The sequence below is a fragment of the Gallinula chloropus genome, assembly GCF_964237585.1.
Source record: "Gallinula chloropus genome assembly, chromosome: 25".
Taxonomy (NCBI): Eukaryota; Metazoa; Chordata; class Aves; order Gruiformes; family Rallidae; genus Gallinula; species Gallinula chloropus.
Window position 1 is genome coordinate 3,378,023 of NC_140110.1, and position 23,282 is coordinate 3,401,304.

General features: G+C 50.3%; 2 protein-coding genes across 2 annotated transcripts; both read right to left on the bottom strand.

Annotated features, from left to right (window-relative positions):
• Window positions 1–5,081: 5,081 nt before the first annotated feature.
• LOC311200845 (olfactory receptor 14A16-like) lies at window positions 5,082–6,053 on the bottom strand (the record flags this gene model as incomplete). Its single annotated transcript, XM_084275150.1, has 1 exon — window positions 5,082–6,053. The coding sequence occupies one exon, from the start codon at window positions 6,051–6,053 to the stop codon at window positions 5,082–5,084; it is 972 nt and encodes a 323-aa protein (XP_084131276.1).
• Window positions 6,054–12,937: 6,884 nt separating this feature from the next.
• On the bottom strand, window positions 12,938–13,864 carry LOC311200982 (olfactory receptor 14A16-like; the record flags this gene model as incomplete). The annotated part of the gene is made up of 1 exon (XM_084275281.1): window positions 12,938–13,864. One exon carries the CDS (start codon window positions 13,862–13,864, stop codon window positions 12,938–12,940), a length of 927 nt encoding a protein of 308 aa, XP_084131407.1.
• Window positions 13,865–23,282: the final 9,418 nt, after the last annotated feature.

Sequence of the window (23,282 nt, forward strand, 5' to 3'; positions counted from 1 at the left end):
GTGCAGCAAGGTTGTCCCCACTGCCTCAAGGGACCCTTTTTTGGACCAGTCCAGACCTCCTTAGGAGGCACCCTGGATCAATCTCAGTCAGAGGTTGTCACCTCTCCTCTACAGTGAAAATAATAACCTACACCCTTAAAAAGAAATCAATTTTACTCTGAGCTCCCTTTGAAACAGCTTCAATGGTGATAACTTGAAGGTAATTACATGAAGAGACATAGCTCATTAGGGCTTGCCTTTTACTTTTAATGAGCCCTCGGGTGCATTTGGTGCTGAGTCCTTGAAGCTCAGGTACTGAGAGGAAATTACACAAGAAACTCCATGTCAAAAGTAGAAGCCAAAGTACCTGAAGTATTAATGAGTCCCTCTGAGAGCCATTGCTGGCTGAGCCTCCCCAGGGACTCGTTAGAACAGGTAATTGGAGGCCATGTTGGCTGGTAGGCAAAGGCAATGTACAAGCAGCTGAGATGCTGAGCAAGCCCTGGGTTGTTTTGGTGAAGCAGAAAGGCCAAGCCCTGACCCCCAGCCCCAGAGAAGACAGGTCCTGTCCCTCAGGCATTGCTCAGGCTCTTCCTGGGGCAGTGTAGGGTGTGTAATGCTTAGTGAAGAACAACAGGATGAGAGTTTCTCCTCACTGTGGGTCCAAAGCCCAGCTAGAAATTCATCTGTCCTCCATTTAAATAAAAGAAAGAGCAGGGAGACCCTCCATCCCCTATCAGATTCAGGAGGAAACATTGTCAAAATATGAGGACAAGGCTGAGATGCTTAATGAAATCTTTGCCACTGTCTTTAGTAATAGGAGCAGTTGTACAGGGAGAATCCAATTCCCTGAGCTAGGAGACAGGGACAGGGAGCAGAATGACCCCACCTCAATCCAGGAGGAGATGGTCCTGCTGCACCACAGAGATGTGCACAGATCTGTGGGGCTGAATGGGATGCATCCAAGGGTGCTGAAAGAGCTGGCAAGGGGGGTTCACCAAGCCACTTTCCATCAGTCCTGGATGACTGGAGAGGTACCAGCAGATTGGAAATCAGTCAACATAACCCCCTATCTAAGAAGGGACAGAAGGATGATCAGGGAAATTACAGACCCTGATAGTTTAACTTCAGTCCTGGAGAAGCTGATGGAGCAGATCATCCTGAGCAGCATTATCCAGTTCATCAAGAACCCCCAGGTGATCAGGACCAGTCAACTTGCGTTCAGGGCAGGTCCTGTTTGACCAACCGGATCTCCCTCTATGACAGGGTGACCTGCTTCTTGGACAAGGGAAGGGCTCTGGATGTTGTCTACCTTGACTTTAGCAAGGCCTTGGACACCGATTCCAAACACCTGGTCCTAGAGAAGCTCACTGCTTGTGGCTTGGAATCTGTGGTGCTTCAGCCCCAAACAATGGCTGAGCACCACATGCTGCTCGCTCACTCCCGGAGGAGAAACAGACAGAGCCTCTGTGGGTTGGGATAAGGACAGTTTACTGACAAAAGCACCATAAAAGGGGAACAATAACAGCCCCAATTGCACTCACACCCAGTGACAGCACAGAGTACCTTGCAAACCCAACAATAACAGAGTGTGGCACCATGCCATGACCACCCCTCCCCAACCAGCCCCTTCGACAGGGAAATTATGTCAGTGTGCTGTCACTGCCTACACTGCCCTGCCAGGAGGGTGCATAGTGGTGGGTGATGGTCTCTTCAGCCAGGGGACAGGAGATGGGACAAGGGGAAATGGCCTCAAGCTTCCCCAGGGCAGGGTCAGCTCAGATGTTAAGAAAATATTTCTTATTGGTAGAGTTGTCAGGGCCTGGCGCAGGCTGCCCATGTAGGGGGCTGAGTCCCCACTCCTGGGTGTGTTTAAAAAAAGGGTAGATTAGGTGCTCAAGGATATGGTTCAGCTTAGGATGGGAACAGATGGACTTGATGATCTTAAAGGTCTCTTCCAACCTTGTGATTCTGTGAGAGGTTACTGGGACAGCAGAGGGAGTGAAACAACAATAGGACTTTGTAGCAAAATATAGAAAACTAGTGCTGCACAATGCAGTTTCTCACTGAACTGCACAACTCAGAGATGTCCTGAACCTGGACAGTCCCCAAAACTGCACGCCCTGGATCTGTATGATCCCCCCCACCAGCCTGCATCATCATCTTAGTGTGACATAATTGGCATGGAGTACACTCTTTGGCCAGTTTGAGTCACCTGTCCTGGCTGTGTCCCCCCAAGCTGCCTGGGTGCCCCCCGACTTCTCATTAGTAGGCCAGCATGAACAACTGAATAGCCCCTGACAGCTTGGACACAACTAAACCATCCCTGTGTTATCAGCACTGCTCTCATCTGAACTCACAAACACAGCGTTCCACCCACTGCTAGAAAGAAAATTCTCTCCTGGTCACAACAAGGCCAACTTTGTAGACAAGTGAAACACACAAGTAGGCTCACTCCTACAGTCATACAGTATGGATAATCCCATTGGTCAGTTATGGTCAGCTGGGCCTGTTCTTTTCCCTTCCAGGCACCTGTGCACTCCCAGTTGACTCATTTCTGGAGCAGAATTAGACAAAAGCCCTTCATGCTGTGCAAGCCCTGCTCAGCAAGGAACATACATATCCAGTTAGACTAGGAGGTCTCAACCACTCCAGAAGCCTCTCCAGGACAGCAATGATATTAATAGACTCATAGAGTCACATACTACCAGGTTGGGAGGGAACACAAGGATCATTTGGTCCAACCATTTTTGGCAAGTGCTCAATCTAAAGAAAAGCACCACACAGACCAGCTGGCTCCACACCATATCCCACTGAATCTTATAAACATCTGATGTTGGGGAATCCACCACTTCCCACGGGAGATGATGCCAAAGGCTGATTATTCTCAGGGTAAAAGGTTTTCCCTGTGTCCTGTGAGAATCTCCAGGAGGAACTTGCACCCATTACTCCTCAGCTATTGCGTGTGATTTCTTCGAAAAACAGGAGTCTCTCCCTTCTTTGTAGAAGGGACCTTCTTTGGTGAGGTCTTCCCTAAGCCTTTTTGTTCTGAAGGCTGAACAAGACCATCTCCCTCAGCCTTTCCTCAGATGGCAGGCTGCCCAGGCCTTGGGTCATCTTTGTGGCCCTTCTCTGGACCCTTCTCCAGCCTGGACATAACTTATTTATTTTAGAGCAGCGACCAAAACTGCACCCAGAAGTCCAGGTGGGTCCTGACAAGTGCTGAGTAGAGTGGAACAGTGACTTCTTTATGTCTGCTGGTGATCCCCATGCTGAGGCACCTCAGAGCTGTTTGCTGCAGCAGCACTCTGTTTATTCCTAGTGAGCTGCTTGTTCACAGGAACCCCCAGGTCCCTTTCCACAGAGCTCTTCTCCAGCCAGGTGGATCCCAGTCACTGCTGCGCTCCTGGATTATGCTTTCCCAACTCCTAGACCATATACTTGACCTTTCCTTCTCTTCCAGCCTGTCCATGTCGTCCTAGCAGGTGGCAATCCCTTCCCAAGTGTCTACTTACCCTGCTGAGTTTTGTATAACCCACAAACTTCATCAGGGTGAACTTCATTTGGGTCAAAGTTCAGGAATCTTCTTCCAGCTCCCCAGTGCACGACAGCAGGGCAGGACTGAGATTGCCCCACAATTCTCTTGTATATTTGGAGTTGTTCCTTGCACTACTACTTGCAGGGAGAAGTTTAATGACATTGAACAAGGGCAAGTATAGGGTCTTTCATCAGGGGAAGAACAACCTCAGGTACCAATATAGGTTGAGGACTGGCCTGTTGGAAAGCAGTGTAGGTGAGAGGGCCTTGGGGGTCCTTGTGGACAGCAGGATGACCATGAAAGCCAGTGGCATCCTGGGGTGTATTAGAATGGGTGTGGTTAGTAGGTCAAGAGATGTCCTTCTTCTGCTCTCCTCTGCCCTGGTGAGACTGCACCTGGAATGTTGTGTCCAGTTCTGGGCCCTTCAGTTCAGGAAGGACAGAGAACTCCTTGAAAGAGTCCAGCACAGGGCCACCAAGATGGTTAAAGGAGTGGAACGGCTGAGGGAGCTGGTTCTTTTGAGCTTGGAAAAGAGGAAACTGAGGGCTGACTTTATTCATGTTTATAAATCTATAAAGGGTGAGAGTCAGGAGAATGGAATCAGGACCTTCTCAGTGATGCCCAGTGATAGTACAAGTGGTAATGGGTGCAAGCTGGAGCAGAGAAAGTTCCATGTGAATGTAAGGAGAAACTTTTTCCCTGTGAGGGTGACAGAGCACTTGAACAGACTGCCCAGAAAGGCTGCGGAGTCTCCTTCTCTGGAGACATTCAACCCCACCAGGATGCATTCCTGTGCGATTTAGTCTGGATGATCCTGCTCTGGCAGTGTGGTTGGACTAGATGATCTATACTCCCATCCTTCTGTGATTCTGTGGCACTACTTCCTTCATCTGTTCCAGCGTGTCTATTATCTTCAGAAGCATTGGCATGTGGTGAGAGGGAAGATGGCGAATGGTCACTGTGGCACATACCCAGTGCTATCCCACCTATAAAAGTGCCAAGAACAACCCCCTGGGGGGAAGCTGGAGTTACCTGAAGATATCTGTGTTTGGCAGGGACTTGACACACACTGAGGTGAGCAACTGCACCAGTCCCCTCTCAGGCTGGTTGGTGAGATGATGACCAGTGGTCAGTGCATCCCCTGCAGCACTTACCCACCACAACAGCCACATGTGGTGTGGGTGAAGTCCAGTGTGGGCCTGGGCTTTTGGTCTACCCAGGTGACCTGCACAGACCTGGGGCCATTACTCACACCAGGCCACCACAGCCCTGGGTCTTTCTGGATCCTGGTATCTCCTCCAGCCTGCCCCACTTGACCAGGCCACCAAAGCTCCCACACATATTCACCCCCCAAACTGACACACTCTGATGAGAATATCATACAGCTAATAGTCAGGAACTGATTTTAATAAGAATGCAGGAGAGACCATTCATTCCTCAGAAGAAGTTGGATGAATCTCAACATTTATTTAGCATCGTAAAAGACACATTTATTGTCATAAAAAACACCTAATTGACAACTTTGATGATAATGATAATGATAAAGAAACATAGTAAAGGCCTTCTATTGGATATCCTGGCAGTCACCTGTGAAGACAGGTTTATAAAGTCTGAGAAACTGTGATGAAATCACTTTACTAATGGCCTTCTTCAGTTCTTGGTTCCTCATGCTGTAGATGAGGGGGTTCACTGCTGGTGGTACCACTGCATACAGAACAGCCACCACCAGGTCAAGGGATGGAGAAGAGGTGGAATTTGGCTTTAGATGAGCAAAAATGACAGTGCTGATAAACAAGCCAACAACAGCCAGGTGAGGGAAACAGGTCAAAAAGGCTTTGTGCCGTCCCTGTGCAGAGGGCATCCTCAGCACAGCCCTGAAAATCTGCACGTAGGATAACACAATGAACACAAAACACACAAAAGATAAACAGGCATGAACCACAATAATCCCAAGCTCCCTGAGGTAGGCATCTGAGCAGGAGAGCTTGAGGATCTGTGGGATTTCACAGAAGAACTGGTCAACAGCATTGCTATGGCAAAGAGGAATTGAAAATGTATTGGCTGTGTGCAGCACAGCACAGAGAAAGCCACCGCCCCAGGCAGCTGCTGCCATGTGGACACAAGCTCTGCTGCCCAGGAGGGTCCCATAGCTCAGGGGTTGGCAGATGGCAACGTAGCGGTCATAGGCCATGATGGTGAGGAGAGAATACTCTGCTGAGATCAGAAAGTAAAGGAAAAAGACTTGAGAAGCACATCCTATGTTGGAGATGGTCCTAGTGTCCCACAGGGAATTTGCCATAGATTTGGGAACAGATGTGGAGATGGATCCCAGGTCGAGGAGGGAGAGGTTGAGTAAGAAGAAGTACATGGGGGTGTGGAGGTGGTGGTCACAGGCTATAGCAGTGATGACAAGGCCATTGCCCAGGAGAGCAGCCAGGTAGATACCCAGGAAGAGGCAGAAGTGCAGGAGCTGCAGCTCCTGTGTGTTTGCAAAGGCCAGGAGGAGGAACTGGCTGATGGAGCTGCTGTTGGACATCAGCAGTTTCATGGCATGGTATCTGGATATAAAAAGGAAATGACAGAAAATATTAGGACAGACTCTGAGCAAAGCCACACCCCTTTTCACAGAAACACCCCCAAATGACAATCGTTTGGTTTATGTTGGCTGAGTGTGTTGTAGGAGCTGAGGAGGCAGCTTTGCTCAGCTGCAGTGGGTATGTGGAGCTGGTCTGTGACATCTCCCATGTTCACAACTGATTCCAGATGCAGTCAGCCTTTAAGGAAAAGCTCTGTCTCTGCACTCATGACTCAGAAGAGAGCGGGCTGCAGATGAGAGGCTGAGCATGTCCTTAAAAGGATTTTGTTTGTGGTTTCTATTTTCCACCATCACATCTGGTGAGGTTTCCTTTGAGGGGTAGGAATCCTCATTTTATTATGTAATATGGGAAGAGGCTTGAGACAGGGCAGGCAAAAGGGCTCAGTTCTTGACAGCTTAGCACAGAGTGAGGAGAGCTTCAGTGTCCATTATTCTGCCACCCAGCTGCCCTGTGCTCATGCCTGTGCTGCCTTGAAGATGTCTTCAGACATAGACCTGCCCTTCCCACATTTGAGTGCTCAGCCCTGCCATACAGACACCTCCTGACATCACAACACCACCCAGAGCAGCTCTGTGAGAGAAGGTTTTAATGGGGAGAGCAGATAATCATAGAGTCACAGAATCAGGAGTCCAACTTGATTATCCTTAAGGGTCCCTTCCCACTCAGGTTATTCTATGATTCTGTAATCATAGAATCTGTTAGGTTGAAAGGGACCATAAAAACCATCTAGTCCCACCCCCCTGCAGTAAGCACAGATTTCTTTAACTAGATCAGGGACCTCAGAGCTTCTTCAAGTCTGACCTTGAACGTCTCCAGGGTTGGGGCCCTCCCTCACCTCTCTGGGCAACCTGTTCAATTGTCTCACCACCCTCAGAGTGAAGAACTTCTTCTGAGTGTCTCAGTTTAAAGCCATTGCCCCTCATCCTATCACTACATGCCCTCACAAACCGTCCGCCCCTACCTTTCCTGTTGGTCCCCTGGAAGGCCACTATACTGTCTCTTCTGAGCCTTCTCTTCTCCAGGCTGTATACTCCCTCAGGCTCTCAGCCTGTCTTTGTGGGGGAGGTGCTCCAGCTCTCTGATCATCCTTGTGGCCACCCCCTGGACCCGCTCCAAGAAGTCCTTCTTATGCTGAGGGCTCCAGAGCTGGATGTGGCTAGGGTCTCACCAGAGCAGAGTAGAGGGTGAGAATCAGCTCTCAATCTGCTGGCTTCAGATGCAGTGCAGGATGTGATTGGCCTTCTGGGCTGCAAGTGCAGATAAACACTGAGGAGACCACAAATTTGATGTTAATATTTTCTGTAGGCAGAGTAAACAGCAAAGGGACATTATCAAGTGCCTTTAAAAACCTGTTCAGCATCTGCACTACAATGCTGTGGGAGTCACCATGTCCTGCACAAACCTGACACATCTGTCACCACTTCCTCGGACCACTCCAGCAGGAAAAAGAATGAGCCAACCCTGCAAAGCTCCTTTCATTCCATGTAGTCCCTGCCTCGATGTGCTACTTGAAAAGTGCCTTGTGAAACGTCCCAGGGGTGATCTGGAGCTGTGAGCAGCCTGGACACACACAACACCCTTTGAACAGCAGAAGGACCCTGCCTTGCCCTTCCAGGTGGTCACTCCTTCCAGCCACAGCTTCTCCCTACAGTGCTATGAAGAGCTCCCAGGGCAGGCTGAGCATTGACCCTGGAAGGCAGCAGAGTCCCTGACAGGGCACACTGCACCTGGGATTCAGGGACCCTGCTCTGAAGGGCACCCCTGGGCACCCCTGGCTGCTCCCCTGGATTCACAGGCATTAAAAGTTTCCTCTGGACCTGGAATCCACCTTACGGATCCTGTGAGCTCTGGGCTGTGCCAGCCTGAGGGGGTGCCTCCAGGAACGGCATCTGCATTGCTGTGAACCCAGAGACTTACCGTGTCAAGGGCTCTGAAGACTTGTCCTTCAGTGAGCTCTTAGTCATCCTCCCACTCCTGACTGCCTTTAACCTCTCTCTGCCTCACTGCTCTGCCCTCGGTGCCTGCAGGCAGAACCCTCAGCCCTGCTGTGACCTGCAGAGGAGCTGCTCCGGGGCAGAGCTGTCTCTGTGCAGCACAGCCTGCTTGCCATGAGCTCCCTTCTTCCCAGGAGATCAGCAGCAGAGGACCAGCCAATGACAGGCAATGACCTCTCTGGTGGGTTTGAAGCTGACTTCATGAACTTCTGGCCCTGAGAGGATGCTGATGAAACATCTCAGGCAGTCAAAGTCAGATAAAAACTCCAAAGTTTCTTGGATTATTAATGGGTCCCCCCGAGGCCATTACTGACAGGGCAACGCTGGGAGACAGAACAGGAAACTGGAGGCAGCAATGACAGCCAGGAAAAGGGAGAATCAGGGTGGCTCTGAGAGGTTTAAATGTTGCCCTAATTTCATCCCTCTCCCTGTCCCTTTGCCAGGTTGGGCTGCACAGCAGTGACAGGGATTCAGCAATGTCCATCTGGTATCTTCTCTCTAATGAGTAATCTGGAGACTGGGTGAGGTTCAGCTCTCCCCAAGCACCCCACAGGCCCACGGGATGGTGGGATTCCTCTTGTCTAAGCTCAGCATGCACAAGCCAGTGGGATGTTTTCACCTCTGCCAACTGTCTTGATTCACCTTCTCCTTCAGCAGTTTCTGTGACTCAGCATGGAGGCCTCCATAGAGCAGCCTTCCACCCCTGATGTTCCCCCTCAATATGCGAGGGTGCACCTGTAAGCAGGGTATAACTGCAAAGCAGAAGTCCCTTCATCAGGGTCGAAAGTAAGATCAGCCCTTCTGCTCTGCCACACCCACACTGGAGTGCTGGTTCTCCTGCATGAACGCCTTTTGGCTGGTTCTTTTCCTTGTACCCAAGCTTCTAGTCTCCAGAGAGGTTCTCCATCCCACATCCTCATGTCCTCTTCCAGTCCCCCAGACAGAACCAGAGGATGGCAGGCAGCGTGTGCCACTGGCACCCTCTCCCTTGAGCAGGAAAATGATGAGCCTTAATAGGTGAAGCATTGGTTGGTATGAGAGAGGTAGAGACCTTTTTTTTAAATGCTGGGACAATTGTTAGGACAATAACAATGTTTCTATAAATACATTAACAGGAGGACCAAGGAGATTCTCCATCCTTTATTGGAACCAGCGGAAACAAAGGCTGAGGAAAAGGCTGAGGTACTTCATGCCTGCTTTGCCTCAGTCTTTCGCAGGAAGGCCAGTTGTCCTCTGGGGATCCAGCCCCCTGAACTTGAAGATAGGGATGGGGAGAAGAAGGAAGCCCCAAACTATAAGGAAGACATTGAAGTGCTGAGGTGTGTCCAAAGACGAGCAACAGAGCTGGTGAAAGCTCCAGAGAACAGGTCTGCTGAGGAACGGTGGAGGGAACTGAAGAAAAGAAGGCTGAAGGGAGACCTCCTCACTCTCCACAGCCACCTGAAAGGAAAGTGCAGCCAGATGGGGGTCGGGCTCTTCTCCCAAGGAATAAGCTATAGGACAAGAGGAAATGGACTCGAGCTGCACCAGGGAAGGTTTAGAGAGGAGAATAGGGAAACATTCTTCACTGAAAGGCCTGTCAGTCACTGCCAGCTAATCAGGAAACCCAGGCAAATGAAATACAAACATCCTCATAGCATATGCAAATAGGATCCTTAACACTGTGTTACTCTGTTGTCTAATTAACCACACGCTCAGCAGAAGCAGTTCAAGAGGAAAATCTTTGGACAATTTCCAAGCAAATATTCAAGTCAGCTGCCTTCAATCTTCTCCCAAGTGATCCACAACAGATCTCTTGTTCATAGCTAGCAGCCCGTAAAGATATATCCATAATCCTTAAAAATTAATGTAATGTCTGTAATTGTGGGTTTCCTAATCACCAGTTGGAAACCAGTTAATTCAGTTACAAACTTAATTTTATTAATTTAGCAGGCGGCAATAAGGAAGCAGCACTGGGCAGCTGGATACTCTCAGCTCTACCAACGGCACGCATGGTCCCCATCCAAATTTAGGTTTTTATAGTCTTTTAGTTCTGGGTCCTGATTGTTTCATTGAGGCTTCCACTTGATTTTCTGCACATGCACCAGTTGTTGTTAAAGGGTCGTTTTCTACCTCCTGGTGGTCAACAGGATGAAGTCGCTCCTCTTCCTCACTTGTCCCTTAGTTGACCCCTCTCCCATATTTGGTCATCTTTAACAGCAAGCTCATTCATTGGCTACTTGATTTCTATGGTTTCTACTTCTAAGTTACCTATAACTCAATTTTATGCTTCGTTAGCAACTTACAATATATGTTACACAATCATTCTTACAAAATCAGAATGTTACAACCTGTTTCAAGGTACATGCAGTAACAAAGGCTCATCTATCACAATCCCCCCTTTTTCTTTTAATCACCATTTTCTTCAGTAACCCGTTGTAATTCTTGGTGGCTTAGTATAAGAGTTTCAACTTTTTCATCATCGTTTAGAGGCCCATATTTATACTCATACTAACATGAGATTGTTGCTTCTATTAATGTATTAAAAATGCAAAGGCCAAATGTTAATCCTAATATTAATAGTTAAATGATGATTCATACCAGCCTTGTTGAGATTCTCTTTCTCGCCGTCTCTTTTCCAATCTTTCTCTAAGTTTGGCCATGGTATCTCTAACAATGCAGGTATGATCTGCATAAATACAACACACTTCTCCCAAGGCTACACAAAGTCCCCAGATACATACCATAGTCAAAAAAGTCAGCCAGGACAGGTGGAGGTGTCTCAGTTCCCTACAAGGTTTTTACTTGGTCACATTTATTGCCCTCTAGTCCCCCTTTTTCTTTTCCTGGGTGGGTGTGTTCCTGAGGCAATGTTAAGCCGGGGTTTGCACTAGGGCAGCTCCCCCGAGACTTGCGCATTATTCCGATATTGGGATTCTGTCCTCCACAGTTTTTACACCTCTGCCTCACTCGTGGGCTCGGTTGCTTCAAGTCACGGGGTATTTCATCTTCTCAGCAGCAGGGGTACTCTTCAGGAGGCTCTGAGATTTTTCTCTCCTTCTGGAGAGCTACACCATGCTCCACTTAGATCTCTTCCAGCCACACACCTGGACAATAATTATTGAGAGAGGAGAGGGCTCATTTGGGTGAAAACAATAATGTATTTTTGAACCTATATGTTTTCCACCAGAATAATGCCTGTATGCACATGTGTGAGTATACATGTGTACATACATATATGTGTGTCTGAAACACGAAACTGGTTGCACCCAAAAGAAATGGTTGGATCTGGTCATGACGTAAATGGTATGGAATAAGGAGTGGATAATGTCCTGGTTTTGGTCAGGATGGAGTTAACTTCATTTGTAACAGCGGATGGAATGCTGTGTTTGAGTGTTAAAATGGGAGTACTGCTGATAACACCCTGATGTTTTTAGTTGCTGTCAGACAGTCAAGGACTTTCTCAGCTCTTCATGAGAAAGGAGGGGCGAAGCCAGGACAGGTGACCGAGCTGACCAAAGAGAGGATTCCAGCCAGTTACGTCCTGCCCAGGATATCGGGGGCTGATGGGAGGAAGGCCGAGGGCGGCTCCGGGACGCGCGGTTCTTGGGGGCCGGTCGGGTTCTGGGACGGCTCTGGGTGGCACGGCCTGAGTTGTGTGGTTTGGTGAGAAACTGCATTGTGTATCAACAGCTTCATATATTTTTGCTCTAAAGTCCTGTTAGCATTGTTACATTGTGTCTTTCTGTTATCTTAGTAAACTATCCTTATCCCAACGCACAAGCCTTTTAGTTTCTTGGTTTTGGGGTTATTTGCCCCTTCCCTTTCCCTTCCCTTACTTCTCCATCCCCCCCCCCCGACCCCGCTCTTTTCCTTTAAGGAGCAGGCAGCTGCGTGGATCTTGGCCCTCAGCCGGGGTGAAACCATGACATTCCCCAAGCCCAGCAGTTCCCTCACTGGCCTCCTGGGACTCCCAACACTTTTCCTGGCATCATCTGTTCTCACATGCACAGACAGATTTGTCTGACAACAAACATCAGTTAAACATGACACAGTTTAATAACCATGAAATCTCTCTCCTCAGCTGCCTGTTTCGGCCAAGCAGCATGTGAAGGGGGTCAACTTTCAGAGGAGATTGTCTCCCAGAACAGTTTTAATTAGATACATAGAAAGGTCACTTATCAACTCATTGAACTTGTGACAGAACAGTTCACTAGACTTCTGAAAGATGGGACATTTTCTAACTCTCTGAAGCTTAAAGCAGAAAGCAGGTAGCAGAGCAGCATCTGAATGACCAAAGAGAAAGCTGAGGTGGAAATCTGTAACCATATGTCCAGTCAGTCTTCTGAAAAGATGTCCTTAGGCATGGCCATGTTATCAGGAGATGTGGAAACACCTGAATGATGAGAGAGATGAAACAGAAAGGAAGCGGTAATGCAGGTGCAGGGGAAGGTGAGTATTTCTTCTGCTGCCATGGGTACCAATCCTGAAAATTCCTGTTCTGTCATGGTAGGAAAGCACTGCCATTTCATTCAAGGAGTCAAGTGATTCAGCTGAGGAATATGTGATTGCTAATTTTTTATAAATGTAATAAAAAAAAAAAAGAAAAAAGGAAATAAAGTGGCCTTTTGCTGGCGGACATGATGCAAAGAGAGCACAGCTCGTCATTATGCACTCTGAGAACCACAAAAGCAGGAAATACTGAAGGAATGGTATGAACGTGCACCATGTTATTATAGCTTAGATATAGTAGAAGAAAAAATGAAACAACTAAAAAAGCTACAACACTAGTCCTAATGTGAGTTACATGGAGAGTGATATGCAGAAGAAGATGACATGGTTTTTGCTGCTTAGAAACAACCAGTCATGAGTTTCGACAAAGCATCCTTGAGCTCCTGGTTCCTCATGCTGTAGATGAGGGGGTTCACTGCTGGTGGAAACACCGAGTAAAGAAATGACAATACCAGGTCCAGAAATAGGGAGGAGATGGAGGGGGGCTTCAGGTAGGCAAAGATGCCAGTGCTGAGAAACAGGGAGACAACAGCCAGATGAGGGAGGCAGGTGGAAAAGGCTTTGTGCCGTCCCTGCTGCGAGGGGATCCTCAGCACAGCCCTGAAGATCTGCACATAGGACACCACAATGAACACAAAACACACAAAACATAAAAAGATACTGAACGTAATGACTGCAGTTTCCATGAGGTAGGAATGTGAGCAGGAGAGCTTGAGGATCTGGGGGATTTCACAGAAGAACTGGTCAAGGGCATTGCCATGGCAGAGGGGCAGTGAAAATGTATTGGCTGTGTGCAGCACAGCATGGAGAAACCCACCGACCCAAGCAGCTGCTGCCATGTGGACACAAGCTCTGCTGCCCAGGAGGGTCCCGTAGTGCAGGGGGTGGCAGATGGCAACGTAGCGGTCATAGGCCATGACTGTGAGAAGACAGAGCTCTGTGGAGATCAAAAATACAAAGAAAAAGAGTTGAGCCACACATCCTGTGTAGGAAATGGCCCTGGTGTTCCACAAGGAATTGGCCATGGATTTGGGAACAGTGGTGGAGATGCAGCCAAGGTCAGTGAGAGAGAGGTTGAGAAGGAAGAAGTACATGGGGGTGTGGAGGTGGTGGTCACAGGCTATGGTGATGATGATGAGGCCATTGCCCAGGAGAGCAGCCAGGTAGATGCCCAGGAAGAGGCAGAAGTGCAAGAGCTGCAGCTCCCGTGTGTCTGCAAAGGGCAGGAGGAGGAAGTGGCTGATGGAGCTGCTGCTGTTGAACATCTGCGGCCATCAAGTGTGGAGACCTGACAGAGGAGGAAAAGGAACAGTGAGAAGTTAGCGAAATAGTCTTTGAGGAACACCTATTACAGTTATTAGGGAATACCCTCAGATTGACTCACTTTATCCGGGAAAATTCCTGGCAGGTCCCTTTTGGGAGGTCTTCTTTGTGCTGGCTTGAGCAGGGTCAGCTGTGGCTCTCGAGAACTCAGTCCTTCCTGGCAGCAGTCAGGAAATAGAAGGATGGTGTGATCTCAGACTAAATCCCCTGTGGACAGGAAGGAGCTTTTCAGCACTGTCACTCCAATTTCACCAGAGGGCAGAGCAAAGCTTTGGAGCTTTGGTTTTCTCCTGACTGATACTGAGCAGTGTTTCTTCTTTCAGAACTCCCTGACATTGCTGCTGCAGTGCCAGTGAAACCTTCCCCTGAGTGCAGAGTGGGGAGAGCTGCTCTGTCCATCAGCCCTGGTCTCAGCTGCCCTGTGCTGGACGCTCTGCGATCACATTCTGATGTTGTCTGTAAAAGAAACTGGACCCCACAGAGAGGCGAGGAATCCAGTCCTCAGTCCTACAGATGGGGGTCCAGAAAGTGAGGGTTACCTCATTGCCAGCCCCACCAATGGACATGCCCAGAGCCCCAGGTAATGGTGGGACAAAGGTAACAAGAACAGGAGGTGAAACTGGAGAAATACTCCAGCCAAGGCTGGAAGGACAGGGACAGACAGACAGGCACTCAGGGGTTTCACCTCACTGCTGGTTGGGCTGCGAAGGAGAAGATTCAGCCTGAAACCCTGGAACTCTGCATCAGAGTTTTTGCTGGGAGGACATAAACCAGGAGATGGCTGTGGGAAAGTATCAGCACTGTGAGGGATGTGAGGAGGTACCAAATCCTGACTGCTACAGCATTTCTGTGAGCAGCTCCTTTTTTGTGCCTCTGTGACAATGTCTCTGCTGCCTGGAGCTGTCCCTGCAGCTCATTCTCTTCGCACATGTCACCTCCCGCTCTTTGCTCACAGACCTCATCCAACCTGCCCTGTCCTCAGCTCTGCTCTGCAGACCCCTCCTGGCATCAGGGCACTGCCCTGGGAACCTCTGTGTGTGCAAGGATCAGGAGAAGCTCAAACATCTTCAAGAGAATCAAGTTTTCATTGCAGATTCTTGATGGGAGAAATAAGTTCTCATCTCCCACACTCAGCACAGCCCACAGGAGAGGAAAAGAATCTACCTAAGGGAAAATGATTCCTTGATGTTGTTCCTCAAAGTCTGTTTGCAATTTCTCAAGGATCGGCGGGAGCTGGGAGCAAAGCTGACCCAGGCAGCACTGTCTTACTGCAGAAGGACCTTAGGCTGCTCTTCATTCCTTCAACCCACAGGCCCTTCTCTATTCCTGCGTAAAACCCACCAGGCAGGCTGAGTGCTGACCCTGGCAGCAGCAGAGTCCCTGCCCCAGAACACAGCCCCCAGGACGCAGGGACCCTGCTCTCAAGGACAGCCCTGGGCACCCCTCAGCCATGCCCAGGAGAAGACAGCTGTCCTGCCCTGTCCCTCTGCTGGGGCAGAAGGGCATCCCTTCCAGGCAGCACTTTCTGGTCCCATAGAGAACCTGTCCTCCTGACAGACCCCACACACTGCCCCATGTCCCAGCTTTAGGAGATCCCTCCAGGAACAGAACCTGCATTGCCCTGCACCCACAGACATACCAGGCAGAGTGCTGTGGAGATTTCTCCTCCACTGAGCTCTCAGCATCCATCAGCTCTCTCAGCCTCACAGGTCTCCCCTTGGTGCCTACAGGGAGTGTCCCCAGCCCTGTGTGCTTGGCAGAGGAGCTGCTCCTGGGCAGAGCTGTCTCTTGTCAGGGCTGACAGGTTGCCATGAGCTCCCACTGTCCCAGGAGTCCAGCCCAGCTCAGAAGAAAACAGCAGTTCTTCTAAGCTCCCTCCTGCTGCCTCAGGCCTCATGGGGATTGCTCTACAATCTCATCTCTTATGTTCCCTCCCTTGGCTGGGGAGAAATCCTTCTGTCCATCAGAGTCCTTTCTCCTGATGAAACCAGAGCTGGACAGCAGAATCACCTTTCCTTGTCTCCATGTGAGACAGGACCCCCAGGCAGGGACAGGGAGGGGATTCTTTCCGCCTGTGAAAGGAAGGGAGTCAGGCGAGTCACACCAGGCACCTCATCCTTGCTTTGCTGCCCTGGGGCTGGAAGGGGCAGGGGGAATCCCTATAGCACCAGTTCTGATGGGCACACAACAGGCACCTTCTTCCTGGGAGCTGCTAGTCCCAGCTCCCATGGGAATTACTGAGGTTGGAGGCAAGTTTCCAAGATCCCCTTCCCCATGACAAAGTCTCTCATCTGATGGAGAATTTGTGTCAGTGTTGTTCACCCCCTTTTGCCCATACCCAAAACTGAAGACCAGGAATGACTCTTTGGTAGCCCAAAGGAGAGGCTTCTGCTCCTGATGTACACCTGGGTGTATGTGAGAGAAATCAAACATTTTAGTTTTCCTCTCCTTACTTCTCTCCTTTCCTCCTGCATCACTTTTCCATGCCCAGAGGCAGCAAATATCCAACAGCAGCTCAATGTCCAAATGTCCAACCGAGAGTCAATGTGAATTGGAAAAGGTTTTCCTCAAAGAGTTCCCTAACATCTCACTGCCTTTTCCTCCTTGGACAGGTCTCCACACTTGACAGCAGCAGATGTCCAACAGCAGCTCCATCAGCCAGTTCCTCCTCATGGGCTTTATAGACACATGGGAGCTGCAGCTCCTGCACTTCTGGGTCTTCCTGGGAATTAACCTGTCTGCCCTTCTGGGCAAGAGTTTAATGATCATTACTGCAGCGTAGAACTCCAACATGAATCCTTCCCACATAGCTTCAGACCATCACCAACTGCTCCAGGGTGGGTCACTTTAATGGGGTGCTGTCCTTCAGCAACAGACATACCCAGTGTGGTTCGTCCACTGTCCTGTCAGCAAACCTGCTCCAGCACAGGCTTCCTAGGAGGTCACAGCCTCCTTCAGGTGCCTCCACCTGCTTGAACAGGTGATTTTTCTCATCCTATTGCTTATTATCTCACGTAAGAAAACAATCCCCACCTCTCTACACCCACTTGTAGGTCAAAAGCAATAAGATCTCCCCTCAGCCTCCTTTTCTTAAGACTAAAATGCCTCAGTTCCCTCAAGCTACTCCTCACAGGACTTGTGTTCCAAACCCTTCACCAGTTTCATTGCCCTTCTCTGGTCACACTCCAGCATCTCAACGTCCTTCATGTAGTGAGGGGCCCAAAACTGGACACAGTACTTGAGGTGTGGCCTCACAAGAGCTGAGAATAATGGGAAATCCCTTCCCTACTCAAGCTAGTTACACTATTCCTGATCCAGGCCAGGATGCTATTGGCCTTTTTAGCCACCTGGGCACAGTGCTGGCTCAAGTTCAGCTGGCTTTACACTAACACTCCCAGGTCATTTGCTTCTCTAGGGACCTCTCCATCTTCTCCGCCACAGGCATATAGCATCGCCTGGGGTTACTGTGACCAAAGTGCAGGACCCAGCACTTTGCCTTTTGGGCCCTGTCACTGTTGAGACAGACAAATGACACATACAAGAGGTCTCCTGGTGCACAAACTAAAAGGACCCAATTTATTTCTGTATCCTTATTTTTATATGCTTCTACTACACGTGTCCTTTTGCTAATGGTCTCTCAGGTAGATGCTATCATGCAATTGGTTGACATTTTTAACTTCACTAACAAGCTTTATCTCTTGCCAGGTTCCTTTATCTGTGGTCAGCAAATTCCTTAAAAAGGTTTACTTCTCTGGATGTTCTACACTTCCTCTTTCTCAAGGGTACACTTTAATATCTTCAAGGCCCAGCTCTATATTCTCAACCAAGGGTTCTACAGGCCCTCCATAGTCCTCCACAACTCCCCCTTTTTGTATTTGTGCTACAGAAATCACCTTTATTATCCACTGCAGTGCCCTTTGCAGCAGAGAGATAATTCAGGGCAGCATTATTAACACAACTACAATAACTACCACAACAATACAATCCAGCCTTGATTTCAGACAACAATACCCCTCTAGGTAAAGCAACAGGAACATTGAAAGACCTTGATACCTTGTTTGAGGTATAATTACGCCATGTGGTTTCCCAACACCCAGGTTTCCCACACACCTTGTTTCCGAAGTCACTGAATTTACAGGACTCCCGTTTCCTGGCACCACGTTTTCCACGAGCACTTGGTTTCTTGGGCCCTGATTTCCCGGGCCACTGGTTTCCCAGGGCACTGGTTTTCCAGGACACTGGTTTCTTGCCTGTCACACAGGTTTCCTGGCACATCGGTTTCCTGCATCCCCAGTTGCCTAGCACATCATGGTCTGGCCACCCTGGTTCCTGCACCCTCAGTTTCCTAGTACCCCAGTTTCCTGGCAACCCTGTTTCCTGTGCCCATAGTTTCCCACACCCCATGGTCCCGTGCCACTGGTGTCCTGCGCCCCTAGTTTCACATCACCCTGGCATCTCATGCCCTCAGTTCCCCAGGACCCGGGTTTCCCACGCTTCTGGTTTCCCAGGTCACTGAATTTACAGGACCCCAGTTTCCTGGCACCAAGTTTTCCACAAGCTCCTGGTGAGGGTGTAATAACTGTAGAGAATTTCTGTTGGGATGGGGATTTAAAGAACAATATTCATATATGTGTTTTTCAGAGGTCAGGGGTGGAGTGTCGCAGTTTTTGAGTAGCTGGGTACTGGGAGAGAATTGGGGCTGCAGAAAATGGCTGCTGTAAGCAGCAGCCAGAAGCTCTCTGCAGGCCCCAGAGAGTAAACATTGGCTGATTCAAGGCCAGAGTTGCTGCTGGCCAAGGCCAAGTCAATTGGCGATGGTCACAGCGCCTCTGGGAATCACATACAGGAGAAAGAGAAACACAAGCAGCTGCATTTGCCACCAGAGAAGGGAGCAGAAACCTGACTAAAGTAAAGTCTGCTCAGAAGGGAGGGGTTGGGGAAGGTGCTTTAAGATCTGGTCACACTTCTCATTATCTGACTGGTGTCACTGTGTGTGTAGTGCAGTGTCATCAATCAGAGAGTTTTCTTTCCTTCACTCTGTGTTGAGTCTGTTTTGCCGTGTCGTTGATTGCAGGATGATCTCTCCCTGTGTTTATCTTGACTCCTGAGCCTCTCAATATGTATTTTCTCCCCTGTCCAACTAAAAAGGGGAGTGATAGATCGACTTTGGTGGGTGTCTGGCCTCCAGCCAGGCCAAAACCACCACACATACCAATGTCACTGAACTGGGGACTCACTGCTTCCTTGCACCCCCTCAGGATGCTGGGAGCTGTGGTACCCTTGTACCACACGCTGCATCACACACCCCATGTGACACTGGCCCAGGAAGAGCCCAGAGGCAGTGCAGGGGGCAGAATCCCACTTCTGTGGGACTGGCTCTTCTGCTTGATAAAATACATCAAGGCTTTACTCAGCATCACATCCACCTGCACAGTGCCTTAGTCTACCTTAAATCACAGACTCCAATTTTCTGCTCTAACCCATTCATGAGGAGAGAGGCTTTCTCAGTAATGGGCCTCAGTGGGGCCAATTAACACTCTACAGCAGTGCAGCTTTTTCTTCTGACCTTAACTCTTGGAGAGACTGCTTCAATCTCCTCACAGGATCTGCAGTTCATGGAATCAGCACCAAATACACCACGGGGCTCATTAAAATTGAAAAAGCCCTAACGAGCTATGTGTCTTTTCTTCAGAGTTTCAAGACTTGTACAGCTAATTGAAGACGTTTCAGGACTCTAATTAAAGTGGAAGATATCAGTGAGCACTTCATTAAAAAAAAAAAAGATGTTTCAATATTTTCAGGCTTTTTAGTTTTTCAAATTACAGAAGTGACAGCAGCTTTCTCCAATTGATAGGGAACCAGAGGATCTCCTAAGCAGGTGTGGAAAGCTCACAACAGCTGTCTCCCTGATATCTCACACTGCTTAGATGACCTTCCTCTACACCTCCCCAACTCCACCATGTCTCCAAGGGATGCTGGGGAGTTGCTCTCTTTTCCTCCATCAGGCTTCTGCACTGAGCCTGCAGCTGAATGTTGCAGCCCCTTTGCTGCAATTCCCACCCTGTTTACCCTGAGGACTGGCTGGGAATAGAAACAGAATTCTTCCTCATTTTGAAAAAAGTTATAAAAGAAATAAAACACATTCCCCAAGTATGAGTAAAAAACTGTCAGGGGGTGGAGTAAATCCCAAAAGCAAAGGACAGGGCACATGGCCAGAGAGTCTGCTGAAAAGAGGCCTTGAGACACAGTCGGTTTCCTCAGGGCAGGTGGAAATACCCAAAAGGCAAGTTTCAGTGCACAGTGTGACAGTGTTCTGACACCCCCAAGGACTCAGGAGGATGTGTGTTTTTCCTACTATGTTTCATACTTATCCCCCGAGTTCCTAACTTAGTCTGATTGTGGAAAACAACAGTTGATTGGTTGGAAATATTCAGTCAGTGAAAATGTACTTGTATCTTTTTAAATGTGAAGAAATTTCTCAGGCTTTTCTGGCAGAGCTCCAGCACCTACTTTGGCCTTATTCCTGGCCAAATTTCCTGCCCAGAGCCTTGTCACCAACTCCTGTCCCTAGTGAAAACCCTGCCCAGCCTCCTATGGTCCCTTCTACTTGGCTGTGTCCCCTGACCCCAGGCCCATCTTTAGAAAATGAAATTGGAGGGGTTTTGGGCAACATTTTACAGTCAAATGAAAATGTTTGTTGATGCTGAAAATATTAGTTAGTCATGACTGAGAAAGAAATGGACTTGTGCTGTATCCTGTGTTAGCTGCCATCATAACATCAGCAAGACTCTTTCTAGAAGACAGTGTCTCCTTAAAGTCCCCCTGCAACTGTACAGAAGTTGAGAGGCAAGAATAAACTGATGATAGTGGCTGCACACTAACAAGCTTCCAGGGGAAAATCACAGAGTGTGGAGGGCCATGGCAAGAATGAAGATTCCTGGAGGTTTAGTAGAAGCTGCTGAGGGCTGTGGGTGATGAAACTCCTTCAGAACATTGACACGTGACTCCCTGAATGCTGATTGGAGCAGGAAATCAGAGGGAGCAATTTCAGGATGACAAAGTGAGAAGATACAGACGTCCAGTGTCATGGAGCCACTTGGATGTGTCCTGTCACACCACAGGGCCCAGTGGTAGTCCAATGCCCAGTGAAATGGGGAGGCTTTTGGTCATCACTTCTCCCCCTCCTCTTTTCCTTTAAAGAGCAGGCAGCTGCCTGGATCTCAGCTCTCAGCGGGGGTTAAACCACGACACTCAGGGATTTCCTTGGCAAGGGAATGGTCCTAACGATGCCTCTGTCATTTCGTGTGCTAACAGTGTCCATATTTCAAACTGATAAATGTCCAGCAGTAACTCCCAAACAAGAGGATTGAGGGCAGAAATATGTTCCTGTCCTGAAACCATCCCAGGTAGCCCAATAGCAGCCCCAGTAACCTTGGGACTCATGTTTGTCCCTACCAAGGGATCATTCCTAATCCTTCCCGGCCCGAGAAGCACTCTCCGGTCAACATGCCCAACGTCCAGCGACAGCTCCCAAATCGAAGGAGCCAGGACCCAAAGACCTAGCTGGCCTGAAGGGGCCCCAGGGGGCCCCCAAGCAGCCCCTCTCCATTTGGGTCTGGGGGCATTCGTTGGGCCGGGAACCTGGGAGGAACCGGCCAGGTTGCAGGCCGCGGCCCGAGAAGCACTCTCCGGCCAACATGCCAAACGTCCAGCGACTGCTCCCAAAGCGAAGGAGCCAGGACCCAAAGACCTAGCTGGCCTGAAGGGGCCCCAGGGGGCCCCCAAGCAGCCCCTCTCCATTTGGGTCTGGGGGCTTTCGTTGGGCCGGGAACCTGGGAGGTACCTGCCAGGTGGCAGGCAGCGGCCCGAGAAGCACTCTCCGGCCAACATGCCCAACGTCCAGCGACTGCTCCCAAAGCGAAGGAGCCAGGACCCAAAGACCTAGCTGGCCTGAAGGGGCCCCAGGGGGCCCCCAAGCAGCCCCTCTCCATTTGGGTCTGGGGGCTTTCGTTGGGCCGGGAACCTGGGAGGTACCTGCCAGGTTGCAGGCCGCGGCCCAAGAAGCACTCTCCGGCCAACATGCCAAAAGTCCAGCGACTGCTCCCAAAGCGAAGGAGCCAGGACCCAAAGACCTAGCTGGCCTGAAGGGGCCCCAGGGGGCCCCCAAGCAGCCCCTCTCCATTTGGGTCTGGGGGCATTCGTTGGGCCGGGAACCTGGGAGGTACCGGCCAGGTTGCAGGCCGCGGCCCGAGAAGCACTCTCCGGCCAACATGCCAAACGTCCAGCGACTGCTCCCAAAGCAAAGGAGCCAGGACCCAAAGACCTAGCTGGCCTGAAGGGGCCCCAGGGAGCCCCCAAGCAGCCCCTCTCCATTTGGGTCTGGGGGCTTTCGTTGGGCCGGGAACCTGGGAGGTACCTGCCAGGTGGCAGGCCGCGGCCCAAGAAGCACTCTCTGGCCAACATGCCCAACGTCCAGCGACTGCTCCCAAAGCGAAGGAGCCAGGACCCAAAGACCTAGCTGGCCTGAAGGGGCCCCAGAGGGCCCCCAAGCAGCCCCTCTCCATTTGGGTCTGGGGGCTTTCGTTGGGCCGGGAACCTGGGAGGTACCTGCCAGGTGGCAGGCCGCGGCCCGAGAAGCACTCTCCGGCCAACATGCCCAACGTCCAGCGACTGCTCCCAAAGCGAAGGAGCCAGGACCCAAAGACCTAGCTGGCCTGAAGGGGCCCCAGGGGGCCCCCAAGCAGCCCCTCTCCATTTGGGTCTGGGGGCTTTTGTTGGGCCGGGAAACTGGGAGGTACCTGCCAGGTGGCAGGCCGCGGCCCGAGAAGCACTCTCCGGCCAACATGCCCAACGTCCAGCGACTGCTCCCAAAGCAAAGGAGCCAGGACCCAAAGACCTAGCTGGCCTGAAGGGGCCCCAGGGAGCCCCCAAGCAGCCCCTCTCCATTTGGGTCTGGGGGCTTTCGTTGGGCCGGGAAACTGGGAGGTACCTGCCAGGTGGCAGGCCGCGGCCCAAGAAGCACTCTCTGGCCAACATGCCCAACGTCCAGCGACTGTTCCCAAAGCGAAGGAGCCAGGACCCAAAGACCTAGCTGGCCTGAAGGGGCCCCAGGGGGCCCCCAAGCAGCCCCTCTTCATTTGGGTCTGGGGGCTTTCTTTGGGCCGGGAACCTGGGAGGTACCTGCCAGGTGGCAGGCCACGGCCCGAGAAGCACTCTCCGGCCAACATGCCCAACGTCCAGCGACTGCTCCCAAAGCGAAGGAGCCAGGACCCAAAGACCTAGCTGGCCTGAAGGGGCCCCAGGGTGCCCCCAATCAGCCCCTCTCCATTTGGGTCTGGGGGCTTTTGTTGGGCCGGGAAA